Here is a 25982-nt window from a genome sequence, read left to right on the forward strand (position 1 = left end):
CACGGTGTCCGTGGAATGGTGACAAGAATTCCCAGCATTCTGCCATATTTTCCGCTATTTATTTAAGGCCAAAACTTTTTCCCCCTCAATGCTGCACAACAAGTGAAATATGATGCCAGTATTCGCGCCTTTTACCTTTCTGTTGTGCGCAAAAATACGATATTTATATTTATATATATGGGCGGGCATAATCATATTCATGACAATATAATGGCATCGTTAGATAGGCACAGAGAAGTCCTAGGCAACCGCAGAAGTCGCTTTCTCTTCTCTTTTCTCCACTTTGCGCCAACGGCTGTCCATTAGCCAAGTCAGCGGGACTATAAGGCGGTGACCTCGGCGGTTTCAGGGGGGTTTTACCTACGGGGGGGGGTGGGAAATTCATAAATTTCAGCGAGCCGTCAGGACACGTCCAGACTATAAAGGTTTCCAGTGCTTCCGCGGAGGTCTCTAAATAATTTTATTACCACCGCGCTGCTTACTTAATAATTGTAAACAATAACGACAGGTTGAGGAAATAGCCCTCATAATGAGACATATGCAAAAAAAAGGGGCGGAAATGTACTTGATAATTTGTTATAAACGGCTTTCATTTTTATTTACTTATTATTAATTAATTATTTTTCAGGTATAGTAACGAAGAATTATGGCAAATCAGAAATCAATACATTAAAGTACTGCAGCTTATCTATAAATTCACTTAAAATAGGCTTAAGCTTTTCCTTATAACACCAAACATTACATTCTTCTTGTTTACCTAAGACTTAAAATGTTAATAAATAATAATACATTGCACAATAATAATACTTACCGAATGCTGCTCGGTTCATATTATTTAGACATTATTTTTGGCATTTCGTGTGAGTATTTTTGGGTTTTAAATTTTGTTTTGTGGTGGACACATATACACATAAGTACATACATATATACATACATACATATATATATTTCGGGGATTCGTGTGTGTTTTGTGGGTGTGTGCGTGTGTTTTTGAGGGGGTGGCGGGGGGAGTAGAAGAGAAAAAGAAAAAATATATAAATTCTTTCATATATATATATATAAATATAAATGTTTATCAAATGATTGCACATTTAAGATGATGAGATTTATTTTTAAGTTTTTTTTTTTTGTTTTTTTTTTTTGAAAATTTGGAAAGCATGAAACTGGATTTGTGTTGTTGTCTGGGGTGTGTGCGTGTGTGTGGGGCATGCAGGAAGCGAGAAAAAGACAGACAAAGGTCCGGAAAATACACTAGAACAACGAAACGGCAAAGGGAAATTTCTAGGACTTACCTGGGTCAAAAGTCACCGGCAGGGAAAATCTAATAAAACGAACGAGCTTTTGGCAGGCAATCAGGGGTTGTATCTTGCCGCTGGCAGCTGTTAAACGCTGACATCTATTGATTTTGACAATAAAATATGCGTTTCCAAAGGAGAGATTGGCACCCCTTTTTCCCCGATTTAGATCCATACAGAAGTGGTAGGATACCCTTTTATGAAAGCATAGAATATAAGTGCATTTCAAAACTTCTGTTGTGTTAGCCATAGGTACCCACTGAAAGGGTATCAACTAAGGGGGCGAAGAACCTGAAACTTTACTCGTTTGTTTGGCCCTTTGTTTCGGTTTCATTTTCATTTCCGTTTTCAGTCTGTTGCCTGTTGCCAAGCAAACCAAATGTCACGTTTCGTTTTTATTTCAATTTGCAATGCGAGCTGCGAGGGTACCACAAATCTGATTTTCAACTCAATCAAGCGTGTCAGGTCCCGACTAACAGTTACGGTCATGCCACGCCCCAATCGACGCTCCTCCACCACGTTATAGCCACCGGAAAACCACAGTGGTGAGGGCGTAAATTGAGAAACAATTTAGCGGCGCTTATCTAGCGTTAAAAGCTTCTGTCATCTAAACGTTTATACGGACAGACAAACGGACGGACAAACAGATTCGGCTAGTAATCGATATAAAAAATACTACACTTGTGTTAAAGTAATATTCACTTATATTATATTCACGAGTAAAACAAATTAATTAATTTAAATCAGAAAACCGCATAAGTTGTTCACTTTGGTTGAATATTTCCTCACTTTGCCCCACTGTGGCCATGATTTAATGCATGGCCATCTGCTCATGTCCCTGACAATGGCTTTGGCCAATGCCTGTGGACACAACGTGCGGTGCATTTGATTCGATTAACGCCACCCATTTACCCCTTCCCCCCCTTCCCCCCCCTTGAGCCCCTTTGGCAGCGGCCTAGTAAATGTAGCAAATGGGACAACGGTGGCATCGGATGCATCCATCATCCTGCAGGCGGAGGATGGCAAACTCAATCATTCATGCAACACCGAAATGTTTTGTCGCTTTGGCCGCCGTGTGTATCTCATGTGTATCTGATGGATAGATAGACAGATACTCTTGACCAACTCGAATCACATTTGCCGCCCAACCCCACATTGCAAATCAATTTGGCAAATGGCACTGCACATTTAATGCATATACACTTATGCCAGCGCCAAAGTTGCGAGTCAGAAAATCATCATTGCGCTTCGATTAAAACTGTTTGCCCATCTTGTAAACATTTCTATAACACGCTCTTTGCGGCCAAATGCGATGTGGAAAATGCGGATGTGGAAAATGGCGGAGTGGAAAATGTGGCTGCCAGTCGATGCACAAGATTACAGATTTTCGATTTCCGTCGAGAAAAAAATACAGAAAAAAACCCATGAGCGCACTGGCGAAATCGTTTTCCTTTTAATATTTTCCCATTTTCCTCGAATCACATAAAATGTCTGCTCTGTCGTCTTAGGACTCTAAAATGCTCTCAAACTAGTGCAGATAGTGGGGCATATAAAGTGCAGAGAACGCTTATAATTTAAATTAAATTATTTTTGAAAAACCTTTTTTAATTGGCTTTTATAATACTATATGCAAAATGAAAAGCGTTGATAAAAATCATAAACCAATATAAAAATGCCTAATCCTCGATTGCTGTTGTGTCTCTTATATAAGTAATAATCTTTTACTTGTTATTTAAAATTAATAAATATTTTGCGATATTCAAAAAGTGAGCTTATGTATATATGACAAGCTCAGATATCGCTTTATGGAATTTTCACGATAGTTCTACAAATTTATGACTGGCAATTCCTCGGAAATTCCGGAGTAGCTTGACAAAGTAAGTTCCCAACCAATGGAAGCCGCTTAGTGGAAAATGGAGCAAAATGCAATTGCATCGCCTTTTTTATCATCCTGCGTCGCAATGGAAACGCCAACAAAAAAACCTCCCACTCTTCTCGACACATGTTCATTTTACGCTTTTATGGCACATAATCAAATGGTTGGATTTGGCTGTTTAATGAGCTTGTTCCACAGCAACTGGCCCACACACACACACACACTCATACATATGTAGCTAAACAAATACATACATATATGTCCGATATGAAAGACATAAAAAAATATCACATTACCAATGGCAAACTAAAGTTGGGATTGCCTCATTTGGGGAGCCAAGAGAACTCAGAGAACTCTAAGTGCACCCGTTAAAACTATTTGCGGCAATAACAAACACCCGGGTGTTCTATTAAAAAAATATTAAAAAAGATAGCTGAAAGTATTACGTTACGTTAAAAGGAAATAATGAATATTACTCAATAATACCAAACCATACTAAATACTAAATACTAAATAATACTAAATACTAAATAATATTAAATACTTAATACCAAATAATACTAAATAATACCAAAAAATAAGTGCCCTCCTCTGCGCTTCTCAAAAGTCCTACATAAGCAAACCACTTTTTCGATGTTTTTCAAAAAAAAAATACTAAAAGTGAGTGAGTGGTGCAGTGATTTTATGTGGCAGCAGAGGATATCAATAATGTGATTTCAACCTACTGGAGGAAGTGCCTGAGCTACCTATTTTTCAGGAGCTACAACTAGCTGTCAGCTCTGATGTGGAAGAGAGGAGAGCTTGAGGAAAGGGGTGAGTACTGGGGAGAAATGCAGAGGGACGCCTAACTTTTGGCTGCGGCTTCTTTTTGTTTTTTTTTTGTCATTTTAAAAATTTTAACATAGCAAATAATATAATATATAAAAAGGAAATGTCTATTTCGTGTTGTTTAAATTGTTGTAAAATTAGGGAAAAAAAAGGAGGCTATCTACAGATTTTGGGCATAATCTTTTTCGTTTTTCATTAATTATGTTACCACAGACACTCGAGTGTCTACCAGACACCCGAATATTTTAGTACCCGCGATGACCGGTGTGAGTGGCACCCGACACTCAAATTTGTTGAGTGTGAGTAGTAGGGTGGCAAAGAATGCCACTTTTGCAGTTCTGTAGTGCTAATCCCCTTTCGCTATGCAGTAAAATTAATGTGCGCATTTTATTGGTTCTAAAATGAAAATTAAGGAAAATGTGGGGCAAAGCAGAACACCGCATCAAATGGGAGATGGGTATTTGAGATATGGCCAGGAGTCCTGCCAAGAGCTTTATTTTTAATTTGATTGAATTCCGTTTTTTGTTGGGGCCCTAATTAAAAAAGGGAGCAGTAAAACCCGACACAAACTTGCTTTCTTTCTGGGAAGAGGTCACTAAGCTGTTTGGAATTAGTCATAAAATATTTAAAATATCCCTTTCTGTTTCCATCTAAATTTAACTATACATATTGCAAATACTCAGTATTTTAAGGCTAAAGTTATTTCTATACGCTTATATGGTTTTCAAACAATAATTCCCTTCTCTATTACCACATTATGTTTAATTTGCATACATAAATCAAGGTCCGAGCTTTACTTTTAATTTGATTGAATTTCGTTTTGCTGGATTTTTAATTAAAATGGCAACCCAATAAAGCCCGACTTGCACTTACTTTCAGTTGTTTTGTGGCTTTCCCTCCGCAATTTATTTGCTCGCTCACTAACTTTCTGCAGTTGCGGGAAAGCTAAAATGGAAATTGTGTGCATTGTGTTGAGGGCGGAAAATGCGGAAAATGTGGAAAACAGGGAACAAGAGCCAGCCGCTTAATTAACATTGGGGCCAAGTTCGAATCGAGTTGGCCACATCAAAGTGGAAAAGTCCCATTATCAGTTGAGGCCTTGGACACACAAATTTGGCAACAGTGAAATGATATTTTTCATTACTCCCAAAATTTATATATACTCGTAAAATGGCACTGGCCCGGATTGCAATAAAAATTTGCAGCTATGGAAGAACATTTCAAAAGCCATCAATTTTTATCAGAATTATTTCTAACTAAGATGCCTAACTAAATGACTCTAAACACATAAGCGATACAAATCGAAATTTACAAATGCATCAAATATTAAAATCAAATTAAAATCAGCTTTACTCATTGACACATTCAACTTAATTAGCAAAACGATTTTACCTTTGTCTCATTTGTGGTCACATCACTTTCCTCTACAATGTTGTGGATATTCAGAACCATTTTTCATTTGCACTAATTTCATTCGACATTTATTTTATATTTTTTGGATATTTAAAATGGATGAGAAAGTAAAGCTTTGGCCAAGCTGGTCGAAAGGCAACTAACTGGGCAAAAACGTAGTTCATTCAAATAAATAGCAGTTATATATCGAAGCAGCGCCGAAATTTATACGTAAAGAAGGAGTTAAATGGGGAATACTTACGCTTTTTGGGAAGGGAACTTAAACCTAGGCTAAAATGGCTTTAGATAACCGATGTATTTTAGTTAGAGGAGAAAGTGAGAGAGCTTGCAACTACGTTTCAGCTAATGACAAAAATTGTGTGAGCAGAGAAAAGTTTATTCTTATACATATTTTTTGTTTTGTTGTTTGTTGACACCCACTAAAGCCGTTCCAACTAGTTGAAGTATTCGAGAGGTGAAGTGTGAACAGAGCAAAAAATAGAGTAAAACGGAAAGGAAACGGAAGCCAAGCCAAATATTTGTCTAGCTAAAATGCAAGAGGCAATGACAGTTTTGCGCATCAGTTTGGTTTGCCTTCATTCTTTTCATGTCATACATAAAATATGAAAATACCCTTGTAGATTTTTGCAAAAGCCAAAGTAATCTTTTAAATAAATGATTTTAAAAAAGATTCTACTCTAAATGCACTAAATCTTTTTTTGTATTTTTAACTTTTTACTCCGTTTAATTAATAGTTGTAAAGTCACTAACTCGAATTATGTTGCTATTTTCATAATTGTAAAAAAGAATGATCATTTTTTGATTTATTATAAAATTAGGGCGAATTTCGATGTATATATAATTATCTTTGATTAAATTAGCTTTGACTAGAATTTTTACCTTTTGCGTGCAAATAAACTGGCAAAAATACTTTAAAGTTAGGTGAAATCCTCGAATCAAAGAATGAGTAATATAGCAAATATCTTTCTGCAAGGGTATTCGTATATCTGAGTTCTCCAATTTTTGGTAGTTGGCTTATATTATATTTTTCTATTTTTTTGTTTTTTTTTTTTTGTTTTGGTAGTGAACATCACGCACTTTGCTACTTAGTGAGGGGAAATAGTCAATGTTTTTGTATGTGGTTTCTCTGTTTGTTCGGATGAGGGGCAGTAGTAGGTGGTAGGGGTAGCTGGATGGTAGATAGATGGTAGATGGTTGGTGTTTCACTGGTGATTCCCAATTCGTGCTACTACTCACCCCAATCCTGCCGAGCAGCAGGGCGTCCATTTCGCCGCCGTTTTGGGCCACCGGAACTGTGGTTATCACCGATATGGTCGGCTCCTGCTGTCCACTCAAATCAACCGACATGGTTTCAATTTATATATATATATATATATATATATAGGTATATATCCCGATCGGTTTAATCCAGTCACAGTATTATCGGGCGACGGTTATGGTTATATGCGGTTGTTATTATTTTACGACTATTATTATTATTGTTATTATACACGGCGTGTGCTCAGTCGGATAACAGAAGCTGCAGCAAAATTCCACAAATGAAGCAAACTTTTAATTGATTTACTAATTGCCACTGACAGCTCAGCGGAGAAAAAGTGAAAGTGAATCAGAGCCCTAGTGGAATACTCGACTATTAATTGGCATTGGCGCGTGCCGATGGCCACCATAAGTTGGCCAAATCCGCAAAAGTTGCCCATAACAATTACGGAAAACTGACTCGGCCGCAAAAAATATGTTTTGACGTCCAACTTTTGTGCGTGGCAGCGAAAGTGGAAAAATTCCAGCAGACCAAAGTTGGTGGACAAAGTTACTATAGAGGAAATAAGTATCCCTTTCATTGGTCTAAGCCTTTAGTTTATGCTCAAGTTTTAGTTTCTAAGCACAAAACTTGTATCCCCAAATAATGGTAACAGAATACTTAGTCAATAACCTTTTAAGATATAATATATAAAATTTTCCCCATACAATCTATTTATTGATGGCATTTTAAAATGTAGATAAATATTTCCCCATACAATCTATTTATCGATAGCATTTTAAAATGTAGATAAATATTTCCCACTCCAGGCCAAACACACTGCATCAAACAAAGTGGAGATTTCTGGGAATCCAATAAAGTAATATCAAGAGAAATATGAAATACACTCCTTTGATCTGCACTTGCGTAACCCAAGGCTTTAGGCCAACAATTTTCAAATTAAACTGCGTAAAATCACATTAGGATCTCGAATGGATATTTACCCGCAAATCGTGTTCACAGGAAATTGCCCGGCCGCGAGGGGATTTTTAGGTTTACAGGGTAGCAGTGCAGAGAGTGCTGACAAATAACAATTCCAATAAGCCGCAATTCTAATTAAACATGACGAGCGATTCTCGAGGGACGGGGGCGAATCAGCGAAGAGCAGCGAAGAGCAGCGACCCGGCACGTCTGTCAATAAAACCGGAGAAGACATATGACAACTGGCACAGCGCCGTTCAAGAAAATAGTAGCGATTGCATGAATAAGAAAGTGTACGCATGAAATCATATAGTAAAAGCCAGAAGCATTCATTTCTCAAAGAAAGTGGAATTTTCGGAATGTCCAATTAGTTTCACAATCTTTCAACTGCTGCTCCAAAAGACATTATTGCATTGAAAGCATTTGTATGAGTGTGTATTTTGCACAGCATACACCCATATACACCCATATACACCCATATAGGGGCCATATAGCCAAAGGCGGCTGCTCCTGACACGTTGAAAATTCCATTTTCAAAGCTGAAACGTCTGTTTGTCCCCAATGATTATGCCCACCTTTTCCACCTGCGCCACGCGTCGTATGCGCAATTTGTAAACGCTGAAAATTTGTATTAACGGCATTACACACGCTTTACGAGCAGCCAGGGAGATGGAATAAAAGCCAGAACGAGGCGACAGCTAGCAGGTAAGCCACACGGCAACAAAAATCAAGTGTTTTGCACTAAAAATAATCACATCCACAGCACACACTTCACATCAAGCCGAGCGACACTCTTAACAGAGAACTGCAAGAGTGGCATTTTTTGCCACCCTGATCACACTCAACAATTTTGAGTGCCGGTGCCACTCACACCGGATTTAGCGGGTACATACAAACACCCGGTCAAAATATTCGGGTGTCTGCAAACACCCTGGTGCCTGCGCACCCGAATCAATGCGGCACCCTATGTCGCGGGTGCCGATCACACTCGCCACTCATAACGAAGGGTAGAGAAGGCAAACATGCAGAAAAAGGCAAGTGCCTTTTTTCTCGAAACACCCGGGTGTCTGGCAAAACACCCGGGTGTTTTGGTAAACACCCGGGTGTTTTGGTAAACACCCGGGTGTCTACCAGACACTCGAGTGTCTAGACATATTTGTGTCAGTCGAGTGTCTAGACATATTTTGCGTCACTCGAGTGTCTAGACATATTTGTGTGTCTACGAGACACTCGAGTGTCTTGTAGACATTCAAATGTCTCGGCTGTTAATTGCTTTATCTTTGTTTTTTGTTTTATATAAATAGAATAGTGTAAATTAAGTATACATATTATTTAATAATATATAAGACTGTCATTGGTTAAGACATTAGATCTAAAGGTTTCAAAATCCTTAAAATTTGAGAAAAATGAAGTTCCTTTTTAATGTGTTTTAAAATATTAAATATATACTTTTTAAACCCCATTTTGTTATTATTATTAAATTAAGACATTAAAGAACTTAAAAAATCTGCAAATGCCTTCTTTCATTTCGAATATACTTTGTGTGCATCAAAAAACAAAAACATGTGCACGACCTTTTTCTTGGGTGTTTCCAATCACCCTAAATTTTTTGGACCGTGTCTCGCTTCCACCCATACAATTTTTATGCATACAGAAAAGTACCTGCGGCCGTTTCTTGCTTGCGCGTCACCCACCCTAAACTTCTTTGCACAGCAGACACCCGGGTGTTTTTTGTACTTGCACAAAAAACACCCTGGTGGCAAAACACCCGGGTGTTTGTCATTGCTAAATTTAGGGTGTCTCCAAACACCCGGGTGTGGAGACTCCCGGTGTTTAGCGGGTACACTTAGGGTGCCGGTGGCTTGCTGCAGTTCTCTGACTCTTAACACCTAAAAAACCTACTTTAAATGGGTTAAGAACTGTAGATACTCCATACTTTAAAACTGCAACTGTCAGATAGAATTTCCCAACTATGTTTAGTCCCATTGGTAAGCGACATTTTCGCACAGTGCACCTAAGGTGACAACTAAACGGCTATGAAATTGTATTTGTTTTTTTACATTTACTTGGCGCCGGAAAGGAAAATGTGTCACCTCAACTTGAACAGGCCATCAAAAACAGCGGCAACATTTTCAGCAAGAAAGCGAGAAAATAAACCAAACCGGGGCAGAACTTTTTTGTTTTGCCGCAAAACTTTTCAATGGTTTTCTCAATGGAAAAGCGATTGAGTACATGGAAAAGATAAATGCCGGAAAGGTGTAAACTTTGCCCACGAAATGAATCGCGGTGTGGAAAGTTATGAAGTGGCGATCGCCAGCACACTTCATCGAAAAGCAATTCGAGTTGACAATGGGAATGATGGCGGTCAAGTGGCGGCGCAAAATCGTGAAAATTCCCACGGACCACGCCCACAAAAGTAGATGACAGTAGACGGTGGCAGTGACAGTGAAAATGAATATGAATATGAGAATGAAAATGAAATTGAAAATGAAAATTCGCCACCCACACACTTGCTAATTTGGCTTTAATTTGCATTTTAATACACAATATTCATAATGGGTGCAAGTCAAACAACGAGGCGCATGCGTGATATGCGAGAAAACAGGAAAAAGTAAAAGGGGGACGCACTCGTCGTATCATCAGCATTAATATGCAAATCAAAAAATGGGCCCAGCAACGCACTGCATACGTAATTATGCAACCGGAACGCGGAAAAACGGAAACAAGGACTCAGATTCAGATACAGATTCACAGATTCACAGATTCACAGATTCACATTCACACACAGATTCACATTCGCATTTGGATTTGGACTCCGGCGAGGATTCAGGCAACTTAACCAGACGCAGTCAACGGATCTCACAAGCGCACAGTGGGCCATAAAATGGTTTACTTTTAACTATGTATATTACAATTAAACCACTAACAAGTATTATAAATCTTAAAAATAAAAATCTTTTAAATTATGTATATAATAAACGGTGGAAATGCTCTTTAAGGTTAACTTTTTAATGTATATTTACTTTGGTTTTAAGAAGATTAACAAAAAGTGTCATTTATTTAATGTCTAAAATCTTTTGTGATCAGAATTGTTGATTTTATTCAAAAGCGCAACAAAAGCACGCGTTTCACTGCCACGCCCATTGCTGCAGCCTCTGCCACGCCCCCTTTACCGGGCTAGCCCTCTGGCCCAGGTCGTCGTGCATTCCAAGCTCTTTTCCACGGGACAGCCAACAGGGTAGCAGTGAATGGGCGGGGATGCGCGGCTAATTGAATCAGCACAGGTGTTTCTCCACTTATGCCGCTTCTTATTTGATTTCCCTTCGAATTACCTTGCAGGATATTAGGATACTATATTAACTTAAGGTGGGTATAGAAACTGTTATTTGAATAGTGATTGAAAAGCGAAATTGACAAAGAACTAATGGAATTTGATGCCCCATATCATTACAAATAGGTAGTAATCCCGCCGTGAAACCTCCAGTTCACCCCTTGAAAACGCTCAGCCAGATGAGGAGGATTGCGGTGCCGGCGGCAACCAAATGGTTTTGGCCAGTCCAAGGGAAAGTGGAGTGGTAAATTATGCATGAGCGCCTCAGTGCTCCGCAAGTGCAAAAATGCAAAAGCGAACCCCTCTAAACGCCGGCCATGTGCAATTGAGAGAACGCTTTCAACTGTCAAGTTTCCCATGGCAAAATGCAAATAATTGACAGGGACTCTCGGCAGTAGCCAAGCCCCAAGCCCGAAAAACCCAAACCCCAAACCTCAAAATCCAAACCCAAAACCCCAAACACCATAGTCCAAATCCAAGATGCAAAATCCGGCAGCCGGATGCGGATACGGATTCGAATTCAGATTCGCATTTGGTGGCTTTCTTGTGTATATTTACTTATTTTCTTGCCTCGTTCAAGCGCCATTAGCAGTGGCGACCAGCTCCTGGCCACTTCTTAATTTGGCTATATTTTTTTTTCTTGCCCTACGGCTTTGTCTCCCTTGAAATAAAAATAAAAATAAAATAAAATGAAAGAAAATAAAGAAATGGCCGCAACATAATTTCCGCTTTGCCTGCTTTGACCAACTTATTTTCTTCTTCTATTTATTTTTTTTTTTTATGTATTTTGGCTTAATTTTCCTACGCTTTTCTTCTAATTTTCATTTGAACTTTTCGACGACGGGCCAGAGGAAAAATGTTCGGCACGCTTCGTTAGTTGCCACTCCCTCTAGCTTTTCTATTCTCTGCTCGCTCGCAGGGCGCGAAATTTCCACTTTGTTGCTCTTAATTAAATTGCATTGAGAAGCTGGTGGGGATTCACTCCACGGTCCATGGTCCACGCTCCTCGGTCTCTTGGCAGGAAGCACTTAAAGTGCCAAAGTTGGCGACACTGCGCCTCCCATTCAATTGCTGCGGCTTCTGCCCGCCAATCGCTCATAATTACAAGTCCTTTCAGCTCCCCCATCTTCTGAATAAAGCACAACGCATCGATTGAAATTAAGCTGGGAAAATGCAGGAGGAAAGTGGAGGTGCCACATGTCCCTGTAGCCAGGGAGCCGAATCTAAAACACAGCGTTTAATGGAAATTCTGGCAAATATTCAACCAACAGTGGGTCAGAGAAGTCTGCTATCGCAGCAGTTACTTTAAAAATATAATAAATTAGCATTCTAAAATTGTAGTTAAAAATATACAATTAATTCAACATTAAAAACATATTTTTACACATACAATGTAAGTGAGTTATCATCTCTCACATGTTTGGCATTGTGAAATAAAACCCTTTTTCTCGTTCAGTGTTTTTTTTTTAAAACCCTATTGCTAGATGTAAATTGAGTTTGGCTCTGGTGGATGGGATCGTTTGACATGTTTAGCCACATATTTGCAGCTCGGATGTCACGGATGCCGCAATTGGGCGCTTAATTGAGCGAAAGGTCGAGCGGCAATTTGCTGCGAAAGTTAATTAAAATGCGCTTTTAAGTTATTCAGATTCATTTATTTATTTGCACTCGGCCGACTGACTGACGCCATATGAGAAATGCATTTTTAATGTGACATTCTGCTTGGTTTTTTGGTTTGGGTAGACTCTGCACTGTGCACTGTGCAGTGTGCAGTGTGCAGCATTAATTGCTGTGGGATGACCTTCGACACACGACCTACAAGCGACCTTCGTCTGCCTTCCTTGGCCGCATCTCTCCTCCTGCTGGAAACTTATCCCTCATCCCAGTTTGTCCTTGCCCTTCACCCCTGTTTCCCTTCCCCCCCCCCCCCTTCCCAGCGCCCACTCCATGTCCTTGGCTCGATTCCCTGGCCACCTGCAGCAGCTGCGGGCCATTTGGGATTTCTACGAGAGCTGCTGCAGCAGCTCCAAACGGCTAGAAAAGCAAAAAAAAAACAAAAAGAGTAAAGAACATGGAGAGCCATAAAAAACAGCTTCACTTGCTGTTTCGGTTTGTGCAAGGATGGCGGGGCAAGGATTGGCCAGGATTTCCAAGGACAACCCGTCGGCATTGACGGATTGTTTCAACAATTTGGGCAAATTTGCCCAGTCAAACAGAACAGAAAGTGCAAGTTGTTTTTTTTCTTTTTCTTTTTGGTATTTTGATCAAATTTAGACAACACCCAAACGTCTGGCGCTGCCAGAGTTGCCTTACACTTGGAGAATTACTTGGCAACTTAGCTAAGTTTGATTTATTTTAGTTAATTAGCACCACTCATGAACAAGTGAAAATTAAGTCATAAAAATTTTTGTTTTAATATAATAATTTTATAACATATGCAATGGCAATTTCTATTATTTATATATTTATTATTTACAATTTCATCACGTTTTTCAAGTGCAAAAAAGACTAAAACACTTTTTTCATAATAAAATTTAAATTCTTATAATTTTTTTGAAATCAAAGTACAGAGTACTGGAAATTTTTGACAGTGTAGCCCTAGTGGTAAGCAGCAGTGGCAATAGAAGTAGCACTCGCTGATTGCTTTCCATGGTCGACTCAAGTTAAGAGGACAGCAAAGCCGCAGGATATCTCAGTGGCTTGTTATTTTGAGAAGGCCCGAAACGGAAAACATGGAAACATGGAGAAGGAATCAAGAGATTGTGTAGATTTTGGCCCATTTGAATGAACTTGGCCAGCAGAGTTGGTCCTACAAAACCATAATATATGTGTGTTTTCTTTGCAATATTTTCCAAAATGTATTCAAGTGGATTTAAATGTGTTCTGTACCCATTTTCGTATGGTCTATGCCATTTTCGGGCTTAGTCAGCTGAGAATTTCACATTCTTTGCCAACAAACAATGGCTTTCTTAATCAACTCTTAAGCCTCAGCAACAAACATTACTGCCTTTGAAGGCTATGCACAAATTTGCCGTAGTAATTGTTGACCCATTTATGCTGGCAATGTCATTCGCTACGATATCCTCACTAATATTATCGAAAAAAATGTTGATGCATGTATTTGGGTAGTTAAAATGTACTTTCAAAAAATTCAAAACTGGTTAGAATGAAGACTATTTTAATATTTCTATTCTGATTTGATACAATTTAGTTACGCTATTCCTTACTAAATATCATTTAATTTAACCAATTTAATTGTCTTTAACTCTTTCTTTAACTTATGTTTAATGCGCCCATTTAATTTTGATTTCCTTTCTTTTATATTTTATTTGCTGTGCACCATCGTCGTCATCGTCATCTTCATGTAGTCATCGCTCGATGTCGATGTCGAGCAAATCACTTAAGCGCACTTAATTATTTGCACAAGTTTCGTTTGGCTGCTGATGCCTTCATGTCCTTTTGGCCCCCTCAGCCCCCCCTCAGCCCCCCTCCTGCACCCTCAGCCACCATTTTGGCCCACTTTTTGGGCCATGTTTCATGGCATCCCGGCCCTTTTGCGCCCTCGCATCCACTTGCGTTACATTTCAATCGACTCGACTCGACTCGAATCGCACAGCGGCGAATCGAACGATGGGGCGCACAACGGCGCGTATGAGTGATATGACACGTAATCAATAAATAACGGCTAACGCCCCATATCCCAAATGCGGATGGTGTGCCGGGGGGCGTGGCACGCCTATAACTCGTGGAACTAGTTCCGCTGGGAAACTTGCCTTAATTGAATGGCGGGGCGGTGGGAAAACTCCGTGAGAATATTAAGAAGTTATGATTCAATCAGGAAGCATCGATGTGCTTGATTTGGGAATAAAAATAATCGCAGTTCAACTATAGTTATGCGAAAGGAGTTTAGCAAGATCTTATTAAGGATATACGAAACTAAAGGCATATATTTGTAAAGAAACTTTGTTATTATAAAATACTAAAGTATTATATAATAAATATTTAATTCAGTTATGAAACACAATAATGAATGCTAATAATAATGGGTAATAAATGCAATAAAATGTTCTTAAAATATTCCGATATTCAAAAAATTCTTAAAGCGACTATAAATATCAGTATTTTGATCAGAACTTTGGAAATATTGGTCTGAATATGGAATGGCATACCTCGTTGAGCTCGTAATTAAATTTTCTATCGAACTGTGTTTTCAAAAAAAAAAAAATAATATTTTCACTTTTCTTCCAATTTTTTATGATGATTTTTTACCAATAACTGCTTTTCTGTTATTTTGCGGCTATAAATATCAGTATTTTGATCAGAACTTTTGAAATATTGGTCCGAATAAGGAATGGCATACCTCGTTGAGCTCGTAATTTAAATTCCTATCGAACTGTGTTTTCAAAAAATAAATTATATTTGTTTCACTTTTCTTCCAATTTTTGATGATGATTTTTTGACGAAAATCGCTTTTCTGTTATTTTGCGACTATAAATCATGATGATTTTTGGCCGAAAATCGCTTTTAGTTAAATTAAATCCTTTATGCTGGCTAATACATGAATAATTAATTGTTGTTCTGCAAGGTGCTGAATTTGAAAACTAGTTTCACAAGAACTTGGAGCATTTTTGAGGGAACCGAATGCCTAATCAAGTTTGCGAACTTAATATGCAATCGCCAGCAAGGCCGCCTGTCTGCCATTAATAAAACCAGTTTGCCAACTCAATGAACCATGGCCAACACTCTGCATTTGGAGAACCCATCCATACCAAATCCCAACTAAACCCCAACTAAACCCCAACCAACCCAGCCACCCACTTGCCCCACTATGCCATGCATAATTACTTTTTCAAGCGTGTCTCGAGGGCTGTTTACTTTGCTAAATGCCTTGAAATTTTGAACAAGATTTCTGGCTTCATTTGTTTTCTCACGCCGCTGTTCTGGGCTTTGATTTTGCTTCTTTTTTTTTTCTTGTCGTTGGCGAATGCCAAAAACGGGGCCGCAGGGCGTATGATTAATATGCGTGAATCAAGTCAAATCGAATCGAATCAATCAAGAGGACAACAACAACAGTGAGGAAGAAGGCCAAGTAAATACGTATAAAAACACTTAATCTGCATGGCCTAATGACGAAATTTATTTCCCTTACTACAGCCACTCAAACATCAGGACTCCAAAAAGGACTCTCACTACCAAAAAAAAAATGAACCAAGTAAGCACAATAAAAGCAAGGCTCTAAAGTGCCGACTTCCGGTCAGGGCTAATGCAGGAAATAAAAGGGTGGCAAGGGGTGGCAAAGGGTGGCAGGGGGTTGGGCAGAGGGTGGTGGAGACCCGCTGAGCGACTGGGGCAACAATGTGACACATACTAAATTTTTATTACGCCCCCACATACAACTGTATGTATGTATGGTATGTATGTACCACATATGAAGTTGGGCTGTGAACTCAACGCACTTTCAGACACTAATGCAACGACATTTTTATTACGGCCCAAAAAAAAAAAGGCAAAAGTCCATGGACCGGAGTCGGCAATCCGGAGGCCTTTTACGGCCGGGCATCTCCGGGCAATCGCTTCACTCCGGCGATGGTGTCAATTTTTATCATGTGCTCCGGCCGTGAACCTCGTCGAGAGGGAAGCCCCACGACCACATCCTGTGGCCCTAAAAGTCCGGATTTGGCATTGTTTTTGTGTGTTGCCCTTTCGCGGAAAAGGTCATAGACAATAATAATGTAGATTACAATTCCGATTATGGATTATCATCGAATCAATAATGGCATGTGCACGGATCAAAAAGGAATTATACTTAAGTTTAATATAGATTATACTTGGGGTCGATCAGAAATGATAGTTTAAATGAATCGTAATATTTCTATACACTGGAGATTAAAAAGGGTTAAATCATATCGCATGGAATGTAATATATTCATTTAATTAGTGATGCAACTCAAACAACTGCAAAGTAATTTATGTTGGACCCCATCTATTCACTGTATATACATATATATATATTAAGTATTATTAACATAGCTTTGGTTTATTTCAATTTAATTAAGTTTGGTCGGTTTTTAGCTAAAGACATTTGCAGGGCATTTTAAGTTCGGCTTGGTAATTTTCCGCCTGTTTTCCATGTATTTTCTTTGCGGGCATTTTCGCAGCAGCTTTTTTTTTGCCCGTTCTGTTGTGTTTTTCAGCTTAGTCGGCGTTTATTTGATTTATGGCCAGGGCCGCTAAGATTTTTCGGGGGGTCAGAGTCGCCGTAATGATGTCCTGTCCCGTCGTCCTGCTGTCCCGCTGTCCTGTTATCCTGCCATCCTGCTGACCAGTGATGTGATGTCGCCTGGCCCCGAGGGTTTCGGTTTCGGTTTCGTTTTGGCTTTTACTTTGGTAGCGGTCAGAGTTTGGCTTCGGTTTTGGTTTTGGTTTTGGTTTCGGTTTTGGTTTTGGTTTCGGTGTCCGTTTTCATAGCTGAATTCAGTGGCCCGGATTGTCAGTCAGCAGAGGGTTCCAAGTCCGGAGGCCCTAATTAAAATCGACACTAAAGCCGGCCGTTTAAGCCGGAGCCAATTTGCTGACAATGAAAAATGAGGTGGCGGCCCAGAAACATTTTACACGAATGGGTATAGCTACACTTAACAAAAGAAATGAGCACAAAAGCTGGGTAAGAAGTAACTTTTAAAGTTCTGCCACAGTCAAAAAAGATTAAAAACTAATTTACATACATATACAAATTATTAATAATGGATGAAAAATGCAAGCGAGTTTTGTAAATAAAAGGAGAGTAAATGTAATTAAGCTTTTAAGAAATAGTGAAAGATGCATGTATACATTTTTAATAGAAATACAAGGATATATTTAAAATGTCAGAAAATAGGAATTACATTTAATTGATCTTCAACTAAAATTACTAATTTAAAACACGTATTTTTTTAGGCGTGTATCTGGCGTCCTTTAAAAACTGATTGAAATTCTCGCCGAGTAAATAATGTTAATAATTGCAGCCGCAAAATTGGAACAGTCTTTGAATTTCAAATTTCATCTTCGTCTCAGGTCGCAGAGTATTTTTCGGGCTGTCTTTTGATTTTTTTCTACCCTATTTTTGCCAGCGCACCGATGAGTTTGAATTTAAATATTTTAATATTCATGAAAATTGTTGGCATTTTATGGGAAAGGCGGGCGGCGAGAAAAGTTTCTTCTAATTTGCGGCTTTTGCTAATGAAAATTAAATGGAATTGCTTAAAGAGTCTGAATTAATGTTTGACTTTATCTAAACGAAGCTCGGCACACGTAATTAAGCAATTTTCATGTGCAGTCACAAAAGGAGGGAAACTTGAATCCAGAATCAGGAATCAAGAATAAGGAGTCCTGAAGCCTGAATGCGGTATCGTAGGTCCTGGATAAAATGCATAAATCAGTTCGGTGGCTGACAGGCTGTCTGAATGCTGGAATTCCCACTTATCCACTCTTGATTTGCCTAGTTGCTCTGGGCCGCAAATCCTTTACATCTATCAGCTCCACCTGCGCGTATCCTGGCCAACATGGCCACATCCTCATCCTCATCCTGACATTCTCTCATCCTTTCATCCTCTCATCCGCCCATCCACTCCATGCGGACATGTGGAATCCCTTTTGGCCAATGCCCGCATAATTGTTTGTTATTTATGATATGTTGTATATGTTTAATAGATGCCAGAGCGCTGTCTTTGATGTCCGTAGCAGGTTCATTTCGGTCCCACATCCTGACACACTCCCGATGCCAGGACCTTCTAGCTGGCATTCATTTGTAGCAGCTCATTCGAATCAAATTAATAACAGGACACAGAAGTGGATGGTCGCCTGCCGTTGAAAGCTGCCATCGATGGAAATTTGTTGGCGGGGTTGGCATGAAAAGTTTCCACAAAACTTTCTATGTAACCATTTGCTTATCTCCCCAACAACTTTTCTTATCTGCTCTAAAGCCGTTTATGTCCTTAGAAACTAATTTAATACATAAAGTTTAATGTGTCACTTAAAGAAACCATCTTGATAGGGGAGTTTCGATGCAAATGATTTTTTGGTTTAACAATTAAGTGAATTAACGATAGAAGTTTCTGTTCAACTATAAATTGAACCACTAAAATCATTGACTGGTTTTAATTTATTTTGGAAAAATCTGTGTTGATTCATGTGCCAGTTGTTTGACCTTATTGATTCTTGTTTGCCTTTTCTGACCGACATTGCAGCCATTTCATTCGCATTTTCTCGGCAATTATCGCCAATTCCTCTGCGAGTGCAATGTTAATCATACGCACCGTTGCCCGGCTGCAGTTGAAAGAGGAGCAATGCGGCAGCCTGCCAAGCCGGAGAAGCTTCAATTGGTCAATTGCTGTGAGCTAATTTGATTATCGGATCATTAAGGTGATGGAAGGAACGGTGCCAGGGGAGAGTGAAAAGTGCGGGTGCGGGGTGGAAAATCAATGCAAGAGATTAACAATTACACGCAATTGCGGTCACAATGGGAATGCAAGTGGATGGAGAGGTGGAACAAGGGAGCGAATAAAGGACTGACTGACTGACAAACTGACTAACTGACAAGCTAACTAACTGACAAATTGACGGACTGACTGAATAACAGACTGACTGAATGACTTTCACACACAAAAGACGTTGGCCATAACGATTTAATGTTGCTCTGCACAATGGTCTCAACAATATTCGTAGATACAGCGAAAAAATATAACATTTAATTTAATAATAATCCATATACATATAAGAAATTAATGAGTTGACACCAAACATATTTTTGTTATTTGCAAGCTGCCAAGAACAATAAAAAAAAAAACATTTCAACCATCTGCATAAAATATATTTAAAATATATATTAAAAAATTATATTGCCATAAATAAACAAAAACCTATTACGAATGATGTAAAAATTTACATGCTGTATATGACTAATGTTTAAACTAACTACACCCTTTTTTTCACCGTGTACTTTGACGAGTGGGTGTGTATGTTTCTTTCTGGCTGCGATTTATTCCAAGTGCGTTCAGCACTCGATTGCAGACGCTGGCGAAGTGAAAGCCTCAAGGACGAGATGCGAGACAAACCTGCTTTCTCCACCTTTTCTCCACCATTTCTCCACAATTTCTCCTGCTTTTGGACCTGTTCCCCGGCTTATGCTGCTTCTTGCCCGTTATCGATAGTCATTGTGTGGCATGCCCACACTTCCCAGACCCAAAGTTTTTTATTGATGGCGAATATTACGCCAACTAAGCAAATTAAATTGTTTACATTGACAAAGGCCAAAAGGAGAGGACCAGGACAAATGGTGTGGGTGTGGGTGTGCTGGGCGGTGGACGGTGAGCAGAGGGCGTGGCACATGGCGCACAGCTTCCCAAACAGAACAACAAGAAACAGACAATGGAACAGCCAGGCAAGCCAAGGTAGCCCAGACAACAATGGACAGCATTCAGTAGTAGTAGTAGTAGTAGTAGTAGTCTCCATACGCCCACCTAACGCCCACTTTTAGCCACATTCGCCCCCTCTCCCCCTCCCACCATTGTGTGTGCAGTCTCTGGCCGACAAAATAGATGCACACTTTTCATACACCTCCGAAGGGTTGAGGACGAAGGACGAAGGACCAAGGACGCAGGACGAACGAAGGAATTCTCCTGGTGGCCACTCAGCAAGTTGGAATTATGCACAGTCGCCGTTGGCTAAGTGGGAATTTTAAGTGGGCCAACATAAAAAGTTGGTGAAAGTTGAAAACTAAGCATCATTTTCACAACGCATATAACACTATTAAGCCAATTATATGGGCAAATATGTAAGTTTGGGAAATTGGTATTTCCGATTTAATTGTAATTATAAGAGGTTACAAAAATATTTAATCATTTCTTCTATATGCCAAAAAGGTGAACTCTAGCATCTTACTACTTTTTCCACTTTAATAAGTTTAGAAGTTTGTAAATTATTTGTAGCCTGTCTTCACTGTACCAGTCACTCAGACAACGGGCTGCAAATGCTTTATTGCCTGCCAAAAACACTGGGAAAGAAAGCAAAGCAAAATGAGGGAGCATATCCCGAAATGGAGGCCATGTCACCACAGGATAGGTCTCGTTTTAATCGAGTTGATTATAAGTGGAGTGACAAGTTTTAACAACATGAAAAACTATGTCCCAGGAGTCCGAATGTAGTCCTGTTTGTATGTTGTGTGTGTGTGTGGAAAAATGTTTGTACAGGACAAGGAATACAGGATCCCTGAACCGCACACACATTTGTGGTTGGCAGCGCTTTTGGGCAAGAAAAAAAACCCCCCTAAGTTTCACTATGGCCAAGAACATTGATGGCCTGCGAATGCAAACAGGCCAACACAAAATTCAATAAGGATACTAGTCCTGAAATCCTGAACGCCCAAAAAAAAGCAGGGAAAGGAGGAGGATTGAAGTTCAGGTCGCTCGGACTGGCCAAAATGCTCTTTGGCTTTCAATAATAAAGTCGGGCCTAAACGGCTTCCTTTTCTTTGCGTTTTTGGCCCATAAAAGAAGCAACGTAATATGATAATCAAACTGAGTGCCAACCACGAACAAGATGAGTGACCCCCGCTGCCCAGGGGCGTGTGAAAAAGGCGGCGGGCAATCGTATCGAACCCTTGGCAACCTACTCAATGAGCTTTTGGCCATTTAAAACAATTTTATTTGATTTGGCAAAGCAGAAAAACGAGAGCAGTTAAATAAAAGTGCTGCCTGAAATGGCTCTATTAAAAAGCGATTGAAGTCGACTTAGACATACGCTTTGCAACCAAATAATGTTATTAACCATTTCTAATTTAATTTAAAAATCCACAGACAACAAAACATAATATTTAATACAACATTTATGTCATAATGGTATTTTCTTTAAGCTTTTACTAGCTTAAATGCGCTCCGTTCTCTTTGCATTTTCTTGGGAAACCCAAATCCCATTAGTTTTGATATTCAACATGGGATTAGCTTAAAAGGCTGCCAATCCCATTCCCTTTTTTTTTGTATATAAATGAGATTTGCCACTTGAGTCGCCGAGTTGTGCTCCATTGCAGCATTTTTATATTGGCAGTCCAAAATCTGTTGTACATGGAAAATGCTTTCGAAACGTAAAAGTAAAACTATCATTTCGCCCGAGGAGCTGAAAGATACGAGCGGCCAGCGAAAATCGCAGAACGAACCGGCTACTCAACTCCACATTTTCCAACCAGCCAGTCAACCAGTCAGCCAGCTGCATTCAACAAGCTGCAAGTGACGACCTCCACGGGTCAAGGGTCAGGGCCAATGTCATCTGTCGGTTTTTTTGGGGGTGAAGGCCCCAGCACGGTTCACTTGATTTCGTTTCGTTTTGAACTACTTCAGCAACCCAGCAGCTGAATGACACATGGCCAAGGTCTGCTGTAATTTGAAGAGCCCCACAAAGTGGGCTAAATAAATTAATTCGCCTGCGGGACACTGGCAATGTGCCCCAATCAATCTTCAAAGATAAATCAGGGGCCTTAAGTAAGTTATTTCTTATTATTCCTACAGTTATGCCTGAGGAACATCATTTTTAAGTCCTCGATATAGAATTCTTACTACTTACTTACTTAGGGTCAACCCTTTGCTTTGATTTCACTGCATTGCTTTCTTTATTATAATATAAATCTTTAGTTCATTTTTTCTACTTTAGCAATTCGTGAACTTCTTTTGCTTAACTATACATTTCTTTAAATTAGCAATTTTCTGTTGCATATAACTTAAGTTATTTAAATCTCACAGCAAACAATTTTTTAATAATTATATTAGATAATATTTTAAATATTTTATGCATTGCATAGATTTGTCGTTGTCAATTTTCAAACATATTTATTTCTCTAATAAATCGATGTATTTACCCACTTTTGACTTTTCCAATTAAAGCGAAAAACTCTCTATAACTTTGCGTCCTATATTTGAAATCTGCTGGAAAGTTTTGCGCCTTCGAGAAACATTCGAAACTGTGGTTCACTTTTACTTTTCCACTGGCTGTTGTGTTTACCCCCCAAACAAACGAAAGTTGTTCCCAACGCAATGACCTCGAGTGTGCTGACTTGATTAATAATCTCGATTTTCCCGGCAGTTAAACGGGGTACAATGCTCAACAGCTCCACAGTACTACAGCTCAACAGCTCGACAGCTGTTATCGTGGAAAATATTATATATTAATTTCGAAAAGCACACACAAGGACCTCCTCACATCGCTCACATCGCTCGCATTTCATTGTCCTTCGTTGGCAAGTGACAATTAGGATGGAATTACTGCGTGCTCATGGCTGATGGCTAAATTAATAATCCCATTCGAAAGGATAATAAAACTGATTTCTGTACCATACAACGAGTGCGAGTGTAAACAAAGCTACCGTTGAAGGCTATAGCATTTTCCTCCTCTTTTTTCCTCTTCGTGTTGCTCCTTTTTGGTCAGCTGGTGTAAAGGAAGCGAAGGAAGTTATTTAGGCGCCAAACTCAAAATGCCGGCCCAGCTCACAGCACATGAAAACCAAATATTGCCGAACTTTAGAGGCGATGAAAATTCACTTTTTTAATTACTTTCTTGCCACACAAAACACGCGCGATACACTCGAACAAAATAAATCAGCAAAGTCAGCGAAATCAGCGAGTGCCGTAAATGAAAATGAAAATGGATTTGGATTTGGATTTGCTGCAGCTTTTTGAACGGATAAGATGGATAACGTTGCTAAGAAGCGTTCGAATCGCCCGTCGCGGACCGAACTTTTCGCATGTCAACACGCGCCAAAATGTTGCAAGCGACTGAGCAAAAAAGCGGAAAGCCAGAGGAAAAGCAGCGCCCACGCTCGCATTTTCCCCCCAAACCACCCAAAACGCTCCCTTTGGCGCCGCCCCACTCGTTGGAAAAGGTTCATTGAGAAAAGCCAGTCAGCTGGCGGGGGGTGTTTTTCCCGGAGGGGCGGCGGTGCACAAAACAAAAATCAGATGGCCGTTTTCGCCGAGAAATCTGCACAAGCAGCTGATGCTGTGCGCGAGCTTTTCCGCTTTTTCCGCTTTTCTGCTTTTCCTGCACTTTGCGCAGCTTTAAGCTCGCGGCAGTGCGCATGCGCGCATGCAGCAAAAGCTCAGGATTCGCTCTCTGCAAAAGCTCAGGATTCGCTCTCTGCAAATGCCACTTGTTGCGTGCGCCCAAATAAAAATGCATTTTTAATTAAAGTATACAGAATACGTGGGAAAATATAACTGAATACGGTAGAGACTTAAGATCATTTTTTAAATCAATGGTATTTTGCATTAAGAATTAAAACTTGAACAGTTTCGTTTTGAATGTTAACAAATGATATGCAAGCTTTTGCAGATGGTGCTTGTGAAAAGCTTTTGACTCATTTACCCAGTCAACATATGCTTGGAAAGAAAATCCTTGTAAGAAAGAAATACTTGTAAAAGTTTTCGAAATGCTTAGGAATATTTTTGAGAACTTGGATTTCTTTATATGAATATTTTAGCCAGTCCACAAATATGATTTTTCATTTTATTTAATGCCAGCTTGTGGAAGTAAAATATTTTCCTTTGCTTTCCATTTGAAAACTATTATAAAAACTAAGTGAGTAGTTTTAAATCTCTTCAATTACAATTTAGTCAATTGCTTTTTAGTTTTTAACTAACAATATTCGAAATCTATCAAAATAATCTACTTATATAAATTCAACCCGTTTTCATTGTTTCTTCTCGTAACTAGCCACCCTGAAGAATATGAACATTAATTTGAAATAACATATTTCCCTGGCAATCTGCTAACCTTTATTATTCGCTTATTATTCTATTTGTCAGATGACACGTTTCGGCAGACCGCTTTGGACGTAACTTAATCTAAATAAATGTGAAAATTTCGGCCAAAACGTGTTCACAAAATATGGTAAATTGAATTAATGACCATCTTCGTATGGAGAAACAAATCAAATCATGAGCCTTGCCGCCTGCAGCCCACATATGATCCTGGTGTTTCCTTCCATCTACCAAAATTAATTAAGTTCCAACCTTGTCTGGCCATCAAGAAATCACCCAAAGCAACGTACCAATTCAATTTGATGGCCCCCAGTGGCAGATGAGAATGGAGACAGAGATACGGAGACGGAGGCCCAAACTTTCAACTGTAATTAATATGGCTGAAATGCGAGAATGTTTCGATGTTTCACTGTTTTGGCTGCTGCGGCTCTGGGCTGAATGTCTCTGTATGCTGGTATCCATTGCCCGCCAGGATATCAGGGCGCATCAAAGGACATGTGTTAAGTGGACACTCACCTCGATGGTGATGTGATGGCCACGGGAACGGAAATTGTCATCGGTGCTGCGCAGATTCTTCGAGTCGATTTGCACATTCGTCTGCATCTTGAGAACGTATCTGAAACGACACGATTGATGTAAAGTTATGGCATGTCTGTCATTCGCTCATAAGTGAAATATTCCCAAAAAACCCCCTACACCACCAAAAAAAAAAAAAGGAAAACACCAAGAAACAGCCATCATAAACTTTACGAGATTGGATGTGTTCTGGGTGTGTGGAAAGCCTTCAAGCCAATGATGCGTGTACCCGATAAAGATGCCGAAAAAACAAAGTGCGAGCAGAAAGGCCAAAAAAAAAAACGAAGTGATATGGCCAAAAAATGGTCCTATGAAAATGTCGGTCATAAAATCCAAATGGAAACGCTCAAGGAATTTACTTTATGCATTCCAGTGCCCAAAAAAAAGAATTCGCAAACCAGAAAAGTTGGCAAAAAATCAGAAATATAGGATTCACTGTGTTAGGTGTAATAATAGTAAATTTCTAAAACTGAACCTAAGAAATAAGCAGACAATTTTATTCGTAATTCTTAGTAAATAAAACTAAAATAGCAAAGATATAACTAGACATGCATAAAAATAACTAAATTCGCAACAACTTAGAGTATATGTATATATAATATTAACATTTAAGAAGATTAATGTATTAAGTGATCCACTAGAGTTGTACCCATTACTCGTAGAGTAA

At 39.3% G+C, this 25982-nt stretch overlaps 1 protein-coding gene and 1 long non-coding RNA gene across 5 annotated transcripts in view; one reads left to right on the forward strand and one right to left on the reverse strand.

The window, feature by feature from the left end:
• LOC6525611 (inactive dipeptidyl peptidase 10) overlaps nucleotides 1-25982 on the reverse strand; it is a 100045-nt gene that overhangs the window by 57569 nt on the left and 16494 nt on the right. The window contains exons 1-3 of one of the 4 annotated variants that reach the window (XM_039375274.2): nucleotides 23347-23737; nucleotides 6649-6931; nucleotides 812-817 (exon numbers count right to left, since the gene is read on the reverse strand). In XM_039375274.2, coding sequence (XP_039231208.1) covers nucleotides 812-817; nucleotides 6649-6759 — 117 coding nt within the window. In that variant the 5' untranslated portion in view covers nucleotides 6760-6931; nucleotides 23347-23737. Of the gene's footprint in view, nucleotides 1-811; nucleotides 818-6648; nucleotides 6932-23314; nucleotides 23738-25255; nucleotides 25356-25982 lie in introns of those variants that run through there. The other 3 variants (XM_039375247.2, XM_039375309.2, XM_039375337.2) reach the window with 3 other exon arrangements.
• Nucleotides 9623-11712, forward strand: LOC122319458. Its single transcript, XR_006245106.1, has 2 exons — nucleotides 9623-10996; nucleotides 11088-11712. It is a non-coding gene; the product is annotated as an uncharacterized LOC122319458 (long non-coding RNA).

This window comes from Drosophila yakuba, chromosome X, assembly GCF_016746365.2.
Source record: "Drosophila yakuba strain Tai18E2 chromosome X, Prin_Dyak_Tai18E2_2.1, whole genome shotgun sequence".
Taxonomy (NCBI): Eukaryota; Metazoa; Arthropoda; class Insecta; order Diptera; family Drosophilidae; genus Drosophila; species Drosophila yakuba.